General features: G+C 40.8%; 1 protein-coding gene across 1 annotated transcript in view; it reads right to left on the reverse strand.

Annotated features, from left to right (window-relative positions):
• Positions 1-18,263, reverse strand: part of TBC1D1 (TBC1 domain family member 1) — a 2,608,647-nt gene that overhangs the window by 1,311,126 nt on the left and 1,279,258 nt on the right. Inside the window, exon 10 of the mRNA XM_044062143.1 lies at positions 16,473-16,723. Within this exon, the coding sequence (XP_043918078.1) occupies positions 16,473-16,723 (251 nt within the window). The remainder of the gene's footprint in view (positions 1-16,472; positions 16,724-18,263) is intronic.

Genomic DNA, 18,263 nt, shown 5'->3' on the forward strand with positions numbered 1-18,263 from the left:
GGCAAATGAGATCTGGGGTAACAGGGAGAGGGGCTCTATGGGTAAAGCTTAGTTCGAGAGTTTTTTGGCTGCCACGAGCTTGTTATAAGGCCGACTTGGTTCTGAGGAGGGAATCGACTTCCCATCAGTAAGGAATGAATGAAGATTAACAACATCAGACACAATTTTCTTCAGATCCGAGGAAGATGCCCCCAAGGATTTTGGATCAGACGGCTCTGAAACTGAAGGACAGATCGCAGCACCAGAAATCAAAGGTGGTGTGGTTCTATGAAGGCTCTCAGGACCTGATGGGGTTGCAGCCAAAACAACTCCCATTTGAATATGCATCTTGCAGAACTTCTACATCATCCTATCCATGTCCTCTTCAAATAAGTTCCTGGAGGATCGAAGAGGCAAACCTGTTGAAGAGGGGATAGAATGTCTTCTGGGCAACTGTTTATGGAAAGGAGATGCTAGCCTGGATGGGATAGGCAAAAAAAAAAAAAAAAAAACAAAGTTAGAGTATAGGTCTGAGGGGTCCTTCAATTCTTGTTTTCAAATGAAAAGTGGTTGAATCAACTTTTTCAAAAATGTTGCTAGTGACTCTGACAAAGGAGCCAAAGTCAAAGTCAAGGTGGAAGGATTATCAGGAGACCTTTTATGTGAATCCTTGCCCTTTGTAACAGAGTCACCCTTTTTGTCTTGTTTTTTAGGGGTTTGAGCTCCAGCAACCAGATTAGAGCATTTGGAAGGAAGAAGACCCCTTAGGGTATGCTTATTCTTCCTGTCAATCAAAGCTCTGGAATTCAAGCCTGCACAAATGTCATAATCTACCTCTAAGTGTTTTGGGCCTAAACAGTACACACATTCTGTGTGGGCATCACAGTTAGGAATCTTGTGCCCACAAGAAGCACATTTTTTGAAACCAGAAGATTTGTCCAACATTTCTAAACAGTAATGAAAAACACAACAACAGCCAAGAAGGTATATCCAGAAAAGATAGATAGATAGTATTGTTTTTTAACAAAAGGAGTAAAATGACTATCAACAATGGTATTAACGGGTACTACAAAAAGTATAAGAGAGGGAAAGGAGAGGTATTCAAAGAGTACGAGAAAAGGACGTTAGCAGAGAAAAAAGGGTGTAATAATAAAAGGGGTACAAGGGAGGTATACAGAAACAACTATCAGTGTGTAAGAAGAAACTAAAATGAATTAAACTCACTTAATGTCAAACTAGTGGTTAAGCAAATCCATGTCTGTTCACAATGGAGGCAAGCGAGATCTAAGTTATGTTAGATTAGTGGGGCATTACACATAAAGGGAGAAGCTCGAGAAGTCAAGAATCCTAAGATCTGGAAGAAGCATTTCAGTCGGATCCGAACCCCAACAGTTGAGGAATGAATGAAAATGGACAAAATCAGATAAGTACATTTGCCAATACATACATACAAACACACACACACACACACACACACACACACACACACACACACACACACACACACACACACACACTCTTACAGAGGATATTTCTCCTTAGCAACAGCAATGGAAGACAGAAGAGGCAGTTGGCTAATATCTTTGGAATAAAGATTACTTACTTAAATTAGATGCACACTGAGGCCAAAACAGTGTAAGACTGCATTGCAGGCTTTGTGGAAATGAGATAAGAAGAGAGCAATACTAACTACACCTTTACTTGTAGGTAAACGCCTGGGGTCCTGAAGACACTGCTGTAAAAGCTAATATCTTCTACTTGCAAATACTTTGGTTCCATTGTCTAGTGGATGACATACTCTAAAGATGTGCTATTCTTATTACAATACCATGTAACTTCCCCTAATATAAACAATGAGGGGATTTAGGGAATTTAGTACAGTGCTTTAAGAAAACTGTGCAATAACCAGCCAAATTTTAATATGTATACAACAACAGTAACTTTAAACTCAATTGGAATTAGTGATTCATCAAGCAGAACTCCTGTTCCTGTCTTCTAAATAGCCTCAGGATGTAAGGCCTTACTAAGTTTAATGCATTGGTTGCCAATAACTGCAACACAAATCAACATCTAAACTGACTGTAAATGAAGTACTGAACACTGTAAAGGAGATAAAAGAACAGGAACTGGAATCTCTAGAAAAAGGAAGGAGTAAATTACACAGAAATAAGTGGAATTTGTGGGAACAACACATGCAGAATAATGTTCAGGAGGAGGGACAAAACTTCTGTGAAGTCCTCCAAAGCAAACTATGAATCCAAATTAGCTTCCTCAACTAAAGGCAACCATAAAGCATCCTTTAGTTACATCCATAACCTAAAAGGAAAGGTCTAGATTTGTGCCGAGCTGGTAGTTAATGATACCACATATAACGAGCCTGTGGACATTGCTAACCTTTCCCCACCACACATACCCCATGACATGCCTACCACCTGTCCCCTACCTTGTATCTCTAAAGAGCAGGACGTTCACACCACTCTAAGGCCAGGAACACAGCATCTATGGGACCTGATAACATCCAAGACTGCTTCCTACATGGGCTCCAACAAGAATTAGCAACACCATTAGGTACTGTTTCCAATCACAGTTTAAGCACCGGCTACATCCCAGCTAAATGGAAAATGGCCACAGTTATTCCCTTGCACAAAGGTGGTGCTTCCACTGACCCCAGGAACTACAGACCTATTAGCCTGACTAGCATTATCTGCAAGGTCATGGAGCGAATCATCATGGACCTTATCAACAAAGATATAGGTAATCTCCAAATACTTGACCCTACTCAGTTTGGATGTGTGAAATGGAGATCATGCCTGTTAAACCTGGTGGACTTCTTTGGATGTGTCAAAGGGAGATCATGCCTGTTAAACTTGGTGGACTTCTTCAAGACAGTCACCAAGGCCCTGGACGAGGGGAAATCTGTGAATACAGTCTATCTAGACTTAGCCAAGGCATTTGACACTATCCCCCACTCAGGCATCATTAACAAACACACAAACTCACCCAGACAGGTATCAACCCTTATATCGTTAGCTGGGTCACTAACTGGCTTACTGATAAAACCCATATAATCAAAATACAGGAATCCACCTCCAACAGTAGACCTGTAACCACTGGTGGTCCACAGAGATCAGTTCTGGGACCTCTACTGTTTGAAATCTATTTCTCCAAAGTACAAGCAAAAACTAAAGGTCTGTTACTGACAAATTTTGCTGATGACTGCAAACTGGGAGCGATCATAGAATCTCCGAATGATATCAACATCCTACAAGAAGATCTTCCACAAACAAATGACCAGTGCCAAAGTCATAGCCTTAAACTCAATGTAAAAAAATGTATTATCATCTGTTCTGGTAAGAGCGATCTTCCTGCTAACTACCACATTAACAGCAACACCTTAAGTACTCACTCAGTGGTGAGTGACCTGAGCACACAGGGTGACAGCAACCTTACTCTGGACCACTGTGTCTCCACAGTGATAAGAAGGGCAATCTATATTGCACATCTCATAAGTAAGAGCATTGCCTCCAAAAAAAAAAAAAAGTTCTAACTTCTTAACTCATCAGGCCAATAATTGAGTACAATGCCCCATTTGGTATGTACCTTTCCAAGCACCTGCAGCAATTGGAGAAACCACAAAGGTTCACAACAGGGAAAATTCAACGTCTTCAGCATCTGTCCTATATGGATTATCTGAAATCAGTGTTACTTTATTCTGTTTCATACAGACTACTCAGAGGTGATCTCTGCCTTGCATATACGTCAATCCTTGACCCTGCTTTATTAGAAGCGCTGCATATCCGTAAGTCAAATGGTACACGGGTTACGCGCTCTAATGGCCTTAACCTGGTATGTGACATTAATAGAACCTGCTGGAGGGACAGATTTGTCTCCCAGAGGTTACCACACCTTTGGAACAGACTCCCACTTCATGTCAAACAGAGCACCTCATCAGTCCTCTTCAAACGCAATCTGGATGATCGGATGGGTAACCAGGGGCAACAGGTGCTGATCCTGGAAATAAGGGTAGAACTTGGCTAGGCTTGTAAGGGGTCTAGGGCCATTAGCCTAGAAACTTCTTATGACCTTATGATAAAACATTTGCACAATGCATGAAAATAGTAAGAAATGTCGTTATGGTCTGTTTTCTTTTCTTTTAATGTAGATGCACTTTTGTCAGTGTTTCAAGTGTGATTTAATAAAGAGGTTTTAAAAAAGACACTCACTTATACTATACGTAGGCAGACAATTAACACTAAATGTTCTGCTAATTTAATATAAACAAAGCCACTATGATTAGTATCCTAAGGAATGGCTGAGAAATTGACTGAGGCAGCAGAACAAAATGAACCAAAGTGGTATAGAAATAACAATAACACAGGAGGATGTAGTCTGAACCTTTAAGATTAAGAATTCTGGACAAAGCCAAAAATAATGAAAGGACAAGGCTGAAAAAACAGAGGCAATTTTTAAATATTGCCCTTACAAACTTAAAAATGTGTTAAAATATCAGGTTTTGCATCAGCATGCATTTTGCCATGAAGTCTGAACTCAAATGTCTGTTACTACTTGGTGATTTCAACCCTCAATGATCCGACAGAAAACCACAAATTTTAGAGGAACAGACCAAAATATGAGACAAAAAAATGTGGATATTCTGCAAAGACCTGAACAATTAATTAAGATGCATGGTCCTGAGAACAATGAAATTTTTCTCTGGATTTGGAACAGTATAAATGGACTGTAAAAAAATTGTGAAGGCAGGTGTTATATAGGGAAGCACTTCCCTCTGTAGACCTATAAGTATGTTAAATGGGAAAGACACTAGAAATCCAGTAAGAAGTCAAAGTAAGGATAGTTTTGCAGTGAAGGTGAACCCCCCGCCATCCCAGTCAAATGGTAGGCAGACACAGAAATAGGAGACAACAGCCACAGTAATACAAGTGAAGAAAGGAAGAAAAGGGGAGGGGAGCAGCAGTTTGCAGCTAGTTTTATTTAATGGGCTTATCAAGTTTGTTCTAAACATAAGTAACACTGCAGGGTAGTGAAGGATCTTTCTTTGCTCAGCCTTGATAACAGAAAAGATCACACTAGGTTACAAGAATGTAATTTTTTTCCACAGTGCTTTCTTCTTATTTCTTCTTACCTTCTTGTTATGTGCAGTTGTTAAGCATACTTGACAGGCAGTCAGTCAGTCAAAGACAAAGGCATGCATAGTAAAAGACAACATACTTTAAAGAAAGGCGAAAGTAACATGAGACTGCATACTACACAGCAAGTCTCATGTGATTGCTAAGAGGGAAGGCTTAATGGTTTCATCCCGGGGTACTCTCTTCAGACAAGTGTAGCTGCTGTAGGTCCTCAGACAGATGAATACTGTAGATAACCATAAGGTATCTTCTGGGAGCCCACTGCAAAGGGGGGGACTCATAACCTGATGGCAGTGAACCCATGATGTCAAGGTAACAATAAAACTGGAGGACCAGACAGCAGCATTACTTACTTAAACATTTGGTGGTTAGTACCTAAATCCTGGTTTGAAATGACAGAAGCAAAAAAAATGGGTGTGGTATTTTTCTTTGTGGGATGGGAAATGGTAGACATTGTAGAAAGGTGCTGCCATCTGCTGTAAGAAAGACAAACTGTAACCTTGAACCGACTTCTTCAGTATGGTCATTTTAAAGTATTTTGCTGTCCATAAATAAGAATGAGCTACAATTTCCTTTATCATCATCGGTCATCCACAGGGGAGGCCACGGTGGTGCAGCGGTTAGCGTTGCCACCTCACAGCAAGAGGTTCTCTGGTTCGATCCTCAGCTGGGATGCCTTCTGTGTAGAGTCTGCATGTCCTCCCTGTGGTCACGTGGGTTTCCTCCAGGTGCTCCGGTTTCCTCCCACATCCCAAAGACATGCTGTAGGTGGATTGGACACCTTAAATCGGCCCTAGATGTGAGTGTGTGCATGTGTGTGCCTTCTGTGGAAGGTTGGGCGCTGGGCTGGCAACTCCACCCTGTAAAACTCCACTGCCAATCTTGAGAGGACAGGTGATCCGCTGTGACCACTAACCAGGAAAAAGCCGAAAGAAGATCATCAGTCATCCACAGCTATAATTTCCTTCTTCAAAATAAGGCCATATACTAAACTTTATGGATTGCCTTCAGGAAAAGCTAAATTATCTCTCTGACATTCTTGTTCCAGATGCAAAATTAATTAGACTTTCCTAACTGTCATTCTAGCAATCACTTATCTTGTAAACTATAAAATAGTGGTTACAAAGTTGTCACCATCCTTATCTCCATCTCAGTTTACTCACTGCTTGAAAAGAATTATACAAATGTTACATGACTAAGTAAACTCTCAATGTTTAATAAAAAAATGAAACATCTGCATCACCAGGTAATGTCTAAAACAGGAAACAGTTGTACCAAGAAGTCTGTAGCATACCTCTCAAATGTCACACATTGTGATGTTTATCACACATTTTAGTCTGTCACAACATTTACTTTTTTGTCAATTAAAATTTCCTCAAGAGGGAGAAGACTACTTTACACACTGCCTAATCACCACTGAAGGTATAAGTTCATGACTACTAGTGATGGTTTCAGGTAAACAAATAGTATGAACCCTGCTACATTCAATTCTATTGGGTTGTGTGCGGTCATCTGTCACATATTTTGCCACCTGATACACACTGTGCAACACACTGAAAGGTATGATATCTAGCATTGAATCCTGATTCATGCTTACCAAATACAACCAAAATAAACTAACTATATCTTACATTTACAAAAGAGAGCACACAGATTTCAAGTATTACATTAAAATAATTATGGACAAACATCACACATCAAGCTAATGCAACACTGTTAATTTCAAGGTTCAGCAGACAGTTAGTACCACGCGTGCTGCCTTTCACTTAACTCTTGCAAAGCTATTACGGACCGTTCTAAGACCTGCAGTTAAAAACTAAGAGGAAAAACAATACTGTGGCCTGACTGAATTATTAACTTGTAATCCCTAAGGACTAGTATATCTAGATCCAGCTAGTTACACAGATATAATTTTGCATTTTAACATCACCCCATTCCATTTGATAAGTCTAATCATAAACTAGTTCACATGTAGTTCCAAACCATCCAGTCCAGGAAACTAATGTGAAACCTAGCCAAGTTTCCCAAATGCCATGGACCACTGCCTCATTAAGTGACTTGCTCAGAGTCGCATAGTAGGCAAATGAAGGCTGATGGACTGAAGCCCTGGACTACAGGAAAACATGTATACCCTTGTCATTCTCCCACAGAATTAAGGCACTGAATTTTCAATCCCAAACAGTGTAAGGGCACAAAAAAAAAAAAAAAAACACAAGACACAAATTACTAGGGGGCAAAACTGAATAAAAAAATACTCAACAATTGCAAAGCATGCCTCTTCCCCCATAGACAGGACACATCAGAAGAGGAGCTTTGCAAACAGTACATAATGGAGATACAGGTTAGAACAGTGCATCAATACACTGAATCCATACAGCTACTGATGTGTAGGCATAAATGAGCAAAGAGGCTACAGAAAACCAAAGTAGTGTGCACATAGAAGCTTCAATGATACTATGGTGATGGGAATGTGACACTTAAGAGCATCAGAGTGGTTAGATAAAAAGGTTCCCAGCTGTTAGCTTCAAGATGCTAACAAAAGGAAAATCTCCCTTGCTACTTTATTGGTATTCAAATTGGTAAGGCTGGTGTTATGACCTCTCTAAGTAACTTTTTTAGATTACATATTTGCTAATTTTGTATATTTCTCAACTCATTGTTTACGTGTTTTGTAAGGGGAGGGGGTATACAAACAGAATGCAAGCAAAATGCAGCAAATTACGATATAGGTAATGTTTTGTTCAGCAAAGCAAATTAGGCCAGGACGCTACATTTTAAGGGATCCAAACAGAAATCTGTTGACAGCTGTACAGTAAAGATTTCCAGCCTGAGAAACACAGCTGCTGTATGGTTTATACAACTGTTGTGGTGTTGCACTAGATGTTTTACCTTCTTGTATACCAGAGTTTGCCTTTAAGTGCACTTTAGTGTGCTACAAGCAGTCACAGGGGGAAGGATGATACTGCCTCAACTAACAAAATCAGTTCTAATGTCACATCAGTTATTATAAAGGGTCAGGCTACTTTTCATTGCATTTTCACAACTCAGACAATAAATTATCTTTTAAAATACTGGTATAAACTAATATGGTCAGTCAAACAAAGCAAAGACTGTTACAGTTGAGTTAGTGTGGCTTGTTTGCTAGTAAGCACAATCTACACATGCTTCCATAAAACTTAGTTAAGCATGTGAATTCAGTTAATAATTTATTAAACTGTTTTCATAACAGCCTGGGCAACACCTAAATGCTGCCTCACCTTTTTGGCACCGTTGACTTGTCCTGTACTCCACTGATACTGAACTTCAGGGATTTAAAAAAACTGGGAGAAGAAGTCGAGGACTTCAGGTGAGCTGAAGGTTCAGAGCTAGAAGGCTGATCACAACTTCCAAACGACCTAGAGCTGTGGAAATTAGGACTAACAATTAACACAGTAGATACAGAAAGAGGTAAGATGGTTTAAAACAGAAAGTCTCTGAATATAATTTGTCAGATGGCAACTGGACTCGTAACTACATATAACATACACATTAAGCAATGCCTTATTTAACCAATAAATGTTGAAAACAATAACATTTCACCTAATTAAATACATACAGATGTGTATTTTCTACTGTAAGTTAAACGAGAAGACTACTGTCCTGGTTAGTTTCCCAGTTCTGAATGTCCTTTAAAAACTTGCATAACACCAAGCCAGAAATCTGGGCAGTCAAATGAAGAAATTCATTTCCTTCTGAACTTGCTTACTACATAAAAAGCCACCACCCCTTCCCTTCACTATCATATTTCTTGAATAGTTCTGCGCAGTTAACCCTTATGGTTCTTAACTGCCAATAACTACTTGAGTTAAGTACCACTGGATGGTGTCTTTTATTCAGCGGGGTAACAATGGAGCAATACTCGTCCGGATATCTGTTTCAACTGTGATGGACAATATATGACACTGTTATCTGGCCTATAACTCTACACTGAATTTTTATGTATAGGAAGTTGACTACATTTTACTTTAAGCTAGAAAACAAAAATACTTCCACAAACTAAAGTCAAACTGGCTCTCCAGTTAAATGCTGTTTTAATAGTGTGCCCTGTACTGTCACAAAACCACTAATGATTCAAAAAGGAAAAAAAAAAGGTACAGTGAGATAGAAGATTTTTTTCCCCACTGCCTGGTACATACTGTATGTCACTTACACACAAGGAGTGTTTGTAAAGTTCTCTTATTTCTAAAACAGGTAAAGATTTACAAGGCAGTGTAAAACAGACTATTTCACAGAGATCTGAATGAGGAATTCCATTTACGTATACAGCAGTGAAGACAATACAGCACCTACAACATTAGATATTCCTATCAGGTATTCCCAAAATAAGATGTGGGTGCCACTCAAAGTAAAGCTATTATTACAAACTTCCAGTTATATAAGTCATTTTTATTTTGGATTTAATGTCCTATTAACTATGGACTTAGGCAGGACCACTGAACCCTTTTCAGCCACAGCTCTTACCTAGCCAAGCACAAAAGAGTAAACAAATGAAGAAAATACAAAGAAAAAGTAGGTACAGCAGTCTAAATGCAGATATACAAAAACGTTCCTTCTGAGTTAGACCAAGAACCAAGAATACAAAAACTAAAGGTGCAAATAAATGTAGTTCATTTGATGTTGTTAATCTTCACCTAATCCTTGACGGTGAGTCCATTATTTTCCAGCTTGCGCTCTCCAAACTCTAGAGCCTGGGACTACCCATAATGCTCCTCACAGAGATTAACTCAGATCTCGTTTGCCACGTCGCAGACCAAATATGCCTTCATTATCTCTCGAGCTTTGGTGAATTATAAAACTATTTTATAAGCTTTTCTTATATATCCTTCTAGTAGTTAATTTTATCTACTTCTTTAAGCTACCAGGTCCTCTTACTGTTTTCTTTTCTTACTGTGAGGTATTTTTCTTCTGTTTACCATTGTTGGTAACTTCTTCTCTTTACCCTTTGGGTATCCCTTTTACCTTTGTTGGTATATTTCTTTCTTTAAAAAAAAAAAAAAAAAAAGATCTCTCTTTCTCTTTTGAATATGTCTGACAAGAGACTATCTCCCCTGAAACCTAAGGGCTCTTTAGGTTTCAAAAGATGTAAGAAGTGTGAAGGAAAAATGCCCAATTCAGATGGCCATACCTTGTGTATGTATTGTTTGGGCGTAATTCATTTACAAGAGAATGGTGCTATTCGTCATGGTTTTTCCTCCCGTACCTTAATGGAAAAGAAAAATAAGCTTTTGTTGAAAGGCCTATTAAAATCTCCTTTTGATGAGGCCGTTTCTGGATTAGAGAAAACTGTGGAAGTGGGAACTTCTTCCCACAGTTAGGCCTTCTTCAGTTCCATGCTCCTTGGAACCGATGAGAAAAATTTCTAAAACTGCCTCGGCTCTGAAAACTTCTTTAGCACCAGGAGAATTGTCAGTGCCTAGCAAGACAATTTTGCAACATTCTGATGCTTCAGCCTTAGTTCCATCTGAGCCGTCGGTACCTAGGACTTCAGAATTATCTAGTGCACCGAGAACTGTGCATTCTCCTTCTTTGGACCCTTTTAGGGACACCCCATTCATGGAAGTCAGATGGTCGAGCTCTCCTTCCACAGTTTCAGTGGGGTCTACTAAAAGTTTATCAGAACAGGACATTATGAGGTTAGTGGACCAGCTCCTAGTGGCAAGAGGATTAACTTCAGTTCAGAGCCAAGCCAGCATCAAAACTGCTCATTCCACCCTACTTACACTCCTCCTCCAACTCTACCTGAGCCATTGGAATCCTCGGTTCTGATAGCCCTGGCTCCAACTGAGGCCATTCTGACAGCTTTCCAGTCTTCAGTTCCGAGAACAGCCTTGAGTTTTTCCAGATCTTCTGCACTGGGGAACTCCCGCGGTCAGGACTCGATGGTTGGTTGCAGGATGCATGATGCCTTTTCGGCTCTGTCTGATCCTTCCATGCCTCTCGGAGTGTTGGCCCTTGTAGTTTGGACTCAGGCTCCAGGTGCGGAGGGTGTGACCCCAGTTCTGAAGCAGTCCTTTTCGGTTCCGGGCTCCAATCCCTCTACGGGGGGCCTGCCTTCTTTATCATGGAGAAGGCACTATCCCTTGGGGATTCTCAGTCGTTGCCTTCCTTATCAGGGCAAATATCTTCCCCTTCCTCTAGGCCAGAGCTGCCACTGACCTCATCCCCCATACTGAGGGTGCAAAAGCCACAGGTAACTCCCACCCTGGTGGTTACCTCTTTGAATACTTCTCCGGAACGTCTCCCCAAAGAAGTCTCTGTGAAGAAGAAGTGCAAGAGGAAGCACCTCGACTCCCCACAGAAGTCTTACACCGAGGATACTGACTTCGATGAAGGCGAAGGTTCACCAAAGTCACCCCCTGAAGATGTTTCTTTTGGGGACATCCTTGAAATACTGAAACAGAGGGGTGACTGATCATCCACACAACCTTCAACAGAGGAATCAGTACACCTGGAGGCTTTTCGCACCCAACCCTCCACTTCTTAGATTTCTCTGCCCGCTGATGAACTTTTTAAATTGATAGCTCAGTGGGCTTGGAAGATACCCGATGCCATAGAGCCTATTCCCAAAAGGCCTGACCATATTTTATCTGCACCAAAGGAAGAACCACATTGGTCCAAAGGAATCCCTGTTGATACCATGGTGGTAGCAGCAGCCATCAAAAAAGAACATGCAGAACAGAGTCAAAATTTCCATCCTTGTAACAAGGAGTCTAGGACCTTGGCTAAATTTGGGAAGTGTGTTTATGCTTCAACGACCTTTGGGTTAAGGTCACTGAACTACATGGCATATTTTGCCAGGTTACAAAGAGACTTGATTAAGGAACTTTCTAACACTCTGGCAGGAGCAGTTGCTGTGGAGGTTCAGGATAAAGTCTGGTCCCAGCTTGCCACCCTTGAATCCATTTCCAATTCGTCCATGAGGCTCATAGCGCATGCAGCTGAAGGGACATCCAGAGCAGCAGGTTCAGGCATAGCCATTAGACAGTATTCCTGGATGCGGTTATGTGACTTCACGGAGCCATTCAAAGGGTCACTCGACAATGCACCTTTTGACGGATCTACTCTTTTTGGCCCAAAAGTTAAAGAAACTCAGACCAGAAGTGAGCAAGATGGCAAGACCCCATCTGCCATGGGCATACGTTTCTCTACTCCTCAGTGACCCTACTCAAGGAATCAGAGGAGTGAGAGACTATGGTTTATGACTCACGTGGTAAAGATTTTCCCCAGGGCAGAGGGGGAAACAATGGAAGATGCCGCCCTAGGGGCCAGAATGGACTGCAAAATCAGGGGTCCAGGGAATCTTTCTCTGGTACTTCCTATCAGCATCCCTGAAGTGGTGCCCGATTGTCTTCCTCTGGAGGCAGTCGGGGGGGGAGGGGGTGATTATCCCTGCACCTACTCACCTGGCAATTAATAACCTTGGACAAATGGGTGCTTGGAATTATATCCAGACTCTATACCAAATCCCCTTGTTTGTGAACCCCAAACCTCAGAAAAAACTCCCAGATGTTCCACCAAATCAAAGGGAAGCAGCAGCTTTAGAAATCCAAAAGCTGCTAGATTAAAAAAATCATCCAAAAAGTCCCACCAGACCAGATAGGATCTGGAGTTTACTCAAGATTCTTTTAGTGCCCAAAAAAACGGGACTGGAGACCGAATTTGGATCTCAGCCAATTCAAAAAATCAGTCCACCAAACCAAATTTCAGATGGTCTCAGTACAAACCATACTCTTTCTTTCTTGGAAAAAGGTAACTGGATGTGCTCGATAGACCTCAAGGATGCTTAATACCACATAAAGATGGAGAAAAGCTCCATGAGGTTTCTATGCTTCTGGCAAGGGGCCAGTCATTTCCAATTCAGAGCACTCCCCTTTGGACTCACCACAGCCCCCAAGATGTTTACCAAATGCATGGCAGTAGCTGCAGCTCATATCAGACTGCATGGTTTTCGAGTATTCCAATATCTTGATGACTGGCTCCTCACTGCTATTACCAGGCATCACTTGGAAAGAGCAACAGACTATACCCTGTCTGTTTGCACATCTCTAGGTATTTCAATGAATCTCAGGAAATCCCAGCTGCAACCCACACAATGTCTGGATTTCAAAGGAGCAGAACTGAACACTGTCTCAGGAATAGCTTCTCTCCCTCCAGAAAGACTTCTAAGCATCAAGACTCTGGTGAGACAGATTATGCAAAACGACAGAGTCCCAGCAAGATTAATTCTTCAGACCTTGGGTTCAATGGCTGCCACAAACACTATGGTTCCCCTTGTGAGATTCTACATGCGAATACTACAGTGGTTTCTAGCAACGCAGTGGTCTCTAACTCATCAACCAATGTCTTACCAAATTCTTGCAACCAAGCTCTGCAAACAGGACCTCTGAGATTCTCCTGGGCTGGCCCTTCACTCTACCTCAACAACAAGCTATAGTGACCATGGATGCTTCCCAGATAGGGTGGGGGGGCATTATCTGGGGAAGACAGTTCAAGGCACATGGTCTCAACTGGAGGCCAACCTGCACATTAATGTTCTAGATGACAGCAGTGCTATTAGCACTGCAAGAATTCCAGGATTCCCTTCCTCTAGGAACAGTGGCTATTCAAACAGACAACATGGCACTGGTCTGGTACATCAACAAACAAGGTGGAACAAAGTCATACCAACTATGTCGACAGGCACTCAGAGTGTGGAAATGGGTGATTTCTTCCAACCGCTTCCTCATAGCAATACACATTCTGGGAATAAATGTGATAGCAGACAAACTGAGCAGGATTATTCTCATCCCTCATGAGTGATCCCTGAACCCAGTAGTGGCGGACAAGATTCTTCTTCGATTGGGCCAACCTTGCTGCGACCTTTTTGCTTCTCACCTAAACAACAAATGCAGAAGTTACTTTGCCCTAATCCCTCCACTGGGGGAGTCACCCAGGGACGCTCTTCTACACAACTGGCCTCCCAGTCCATTATATGCCTTTCCACCGATTCCGTTAATATCTCAGTTTCTGAAGAAAGCAAAAATGACAAAGAATATCATAATTCTCATTGCCCCATTCTGGCCTCGACAAGTCTGGTTCCCCTTCCTTTGGCCTCGTCTGCTACAGGAACCATGGACTCTGGATCCAACTCCAGACCTGCTAACTCACCCAGAAGCCTTTTTAAGCCTAGCCATGTATCCCTACTCTCTGATAAGTTCTTGATAAGTGTAAGCAAGGGCTTAAGAGATGAAACACTTATAAGCAGGGCCCTGGGAGATGAACCATGTATAGGCTGTTTGTGTTCTTTAGAGAGACAGGTACCAAACCATCAGTTAAACAAGTGGAGCTACAGCCATTCATATCAATTAGAGTGTACCATGCTACTGTCATGGAGCAGCATTCCTGTAAGAAAGATGCTTTATCCCTAATCAGCTGCACTGCCATGTCCAGTGACACTGCCCATAGTTAGAATACTTCCAGTGACACTGCCCATGCTTAGAATACTTCCGGTACTTATGTATTATCGCAACCACGCATTCTGTCTACCACGTTATTTATGCTATTGAGTCCTTCCTTGCTCCAAAGAGTGTGTGCATCATTACAGCAGAATAGTCATCAAAACAAAAACCCACAAAGTATTATATGGGTCTGTCCTTACTGAATCTGAGCACTCATTAAAACAAAATCCCACAGACGTATTATCACAACCACTCACTGCTGTTAATCACATTACTTATGTTACTGAGTCCTTCCTTGCTCCATACGGTGTACACACCATCACAGCAGAATAGTGATCAAAACAAAAACACACATAGCATAATATGGGTTTGTCTTTACTGAACCTGAGCAGCCATCAAAACCAAAACACTACTGACCATAATACCAAAAAAAAATCTTTGCTCCAAATACAAGGTTCTGTACTGCCTTTGTCTCTTCCAACTGTAAATGTTGTACACCAGTGGAATTTAAGTGTGGACTTCACTGAAGCACACAATACATTTTTACAATAACTTCTTTTTATAATACCAACTAGATGAGTAATTTAACAGTTAATAAACTTTTTAAACTCCTCTACGCCCCTGGCCGGGAGAAGCATCACTTTTTTCAAAAAAACATTGAAATGGATTTCTTACGCTTTAATCCATTAACGCAGAGAGTGGTTGCAATAATACATAAATACCATACTTCCAGTGTCAGTGTCCACGGTGGTTATAATACTTCAACAGCACACATGCTTCTCGATGAATATAGAAAATCTGCCATCAACTTTCTACCTCTCATCTACATTATTGCTACATAGCTAGATTATGAAGTAACTGCATGCGACTATTAGGGAGGCACACAACAGAAAAATTCACTTCCCCAGTCATTTAAATTGTTATGAAGCAGTATCACATCACAGTACAACATGTTTCCATTAGTTAGTACCACAGTTGCCACAAAGGTGCCCTGCCTCCTCAACAGATACAATGTTGCAGGTTACAATGGCACCTCAGTAGAGTTACTATTCTATTTTGCAACAGTTTTTTTTTTCCACAACAAAAGTTCTATTTCCAAAACCAATAGTTCTTGCAGCCACAGCAACAAACATTCCACCACATTACCACATGCTTTATTTTAATTTTCACTTTAGAGAACGGCACCTCAGCTTTTAACACAGATCATGCAGTCACATGCCAACATGGAAAGCAGAAATATCTTTTGTCATAGGTTTGAAGTTTGTCAATGACACAGTCAAACTTTTGACTCAGATCCTTTGGGGCAGTGATGACTATTCTTCTATGTGGACTCAGCTGCTAAGCAATCTAATGGCATTAAAATATTACAAAGGTTCAGATCCACTTTCAGGGCATTTTAAGTAGGTTTACAGTTATAGTGTACCACTGCCAAAAGTGCATATTATGTGAAGTAACATTTGTTATGTACTTTAACTCTACAAATCTGAATGAGGAGGTTAAAGCTAGAATCATAGGGGCTATAGCCATATGGTATACAGTACCAGGGATAGTGTGTGAGAGAAGAATGCCAAAGAAGCTGAAAAGTAGGGTGTACAAAACAGTGGTGCAATCAGTATTTCTGTATGGTATAGAAACACAAGCAGTGAAGCCGGAGCAATTGAGGAAGCTAGACATGACAGAGATAAAGGACGTACACTGTAGTTCTAATTTTTTATGCAGTTTAACTTCCTGGGAGTCTGATAGTGTTTGTAGTCATAGCATTTTTCAAAAGGACACACAGATGGTTCTGGGTCTATTTGACCATAGTCTAACACATAAAACTGTCTGCACCACTAATGACACAATGTCAGTGTTGGTAATCAATTCTTACCTGTCTGTGCTCACAGAGTGATACCTCATTAGCCTACGGTGTACAACTGGTGAGGATTCCACCAGTGCTTCCAATGGCTGTTCTGAATCGGTTGGAAAATCACTCAAGGTATTTGCGCGCCTTCTAAATCCTTGTTTAGGAGATTCTAAACTGGTGCTGTCAAGGTCCTTTAAAACTTCTAAGACAGAATCACTAGTCTTTGTTGGGCTTTCTTGTGGAGACTGACTGCTGGAATCACAATCTAATGACTCCTAAGGAACAAAAACAAATGCACATCTTAGTTTGTTTTGCTGATCAGGAACAACACTTGCTGTAAAGACACTGCTTATTCTATTTCTGTGTTTTTTTACACTGCTTAACAAGAAACCACTGCTCTTGTTTCTTGCTCATGCTGCGTATGAATGCAGTATGACACAACATATCAAAGCCATAGTACAAAATGCCTATCTGCATACATCTTTGGTATTTGTTCCTCATCTGTAACCTTCTGAATGTTCAGAGTCACTAAAAACTTGTTTTCTTGGCAATTTATAAAATTAACATATTTCTGGATGTAGAAAAATATGGGGAGAGGGTTCAAAGGAATGGTAAGGATGGACAGAGCCTGAGGCGGAAAATCACAGCCGGCACTTCCAGACTGCAGGACCCATTCACCATGCCCATTTTCCCAGCCTGGAAGTGTTGATGCTTTTCCATCCTGCCCTATGCCTTCTGTAAGTAATATTCAACCCCTTTAATTACCTCCTTGTTTAAAAGTCCCCTTTGAAAGATGTCCCATGTGTTTCTTGACAAGCAGCTCCCTGTCTCTCTACCACTCGTGGATAAGAAATTAGTGCTTGTCACTGTCTGGCCAGTTAGAGAAACAGTAAATGTAAAGGTAGCGCATAACCCTAAAAAACAAAGATGAGAAAATTCTGTGCTCTACTGACTTATACACTTTAAATGAAGTGGGTAATGGGCAACATACAGTACCCAGTGGGGCCTCATATTTACAAATATAAGTCATATGTAGGAGAATACAGCTGAAAAAGTGAAACACATCTCTGATTTATATGGTCTCTTTCACTTAATGTTTTAACTGTATGCGGTGGACCAGCCTAGCAAAGAGATCTCCGTGTAAGCAATTGACATTCATACCTATGAGACAAGTAGGTGACTTGCTGGAAATGACTTAAATTGGACAGGAGTTTAAATAACCACAGCAATAACAAAATCATGTGTAGATTACACAAACACACTAAATGGAGTTCACTACATGCCTACTGTGGTCACTCACTTTCAAGAACCGCAGTGCAATTTTACGCCATGTCAAAAAGAAGCTGCATAGCAAAAGGCAATGTTTCTTTAGTAAGTCATAGTTCTTATGTAAAATAAATAAGTAAATAACATGGTGATGCATACCTGTCTAATGCTCTGAGTTTTACTCTCAGACTTCTAAAATTTCAGTTATCAATATCTGTTCACTAAAGCGCATATAAATGAAATTTTTGGCATGCATGAAAAAGTAATATGACCATCTCTCAATGACTGATTCACTGGCATATAATTTGGTGATGAAAACAGGATTGAAAATGCTATCTTACTTGATACAGATTGTATTTTAATGAAGGGCGTTACAGTCAGGAATTTTACATTCTCATTCAATACCCTCATAGCTAACATGGTTAAGTATAGAGATGCAGGGATATTGACCTCTGCACGAAGATTGAGCCTCCCCCCCCCCCCCACACACACACACACAAAAATAACAATGGATATGTAATTTTTTATATTTTGCTGACGGCCAGCTTC

Source organism: Protopterus annectens, chromosome 2.part1 (assembly GCF_019279795.1).
Source record: "Protopterus annectens isolate FY-2018-M chromosome 2.part1, PAN1.0, whole genome shotgun sequence".
NCBI classification, from domain to species: Eukaryota; Metazoa; Chordata; order Ceratodontiformes; family Protopteridae; genus Protopterus; species Protopterus annectens.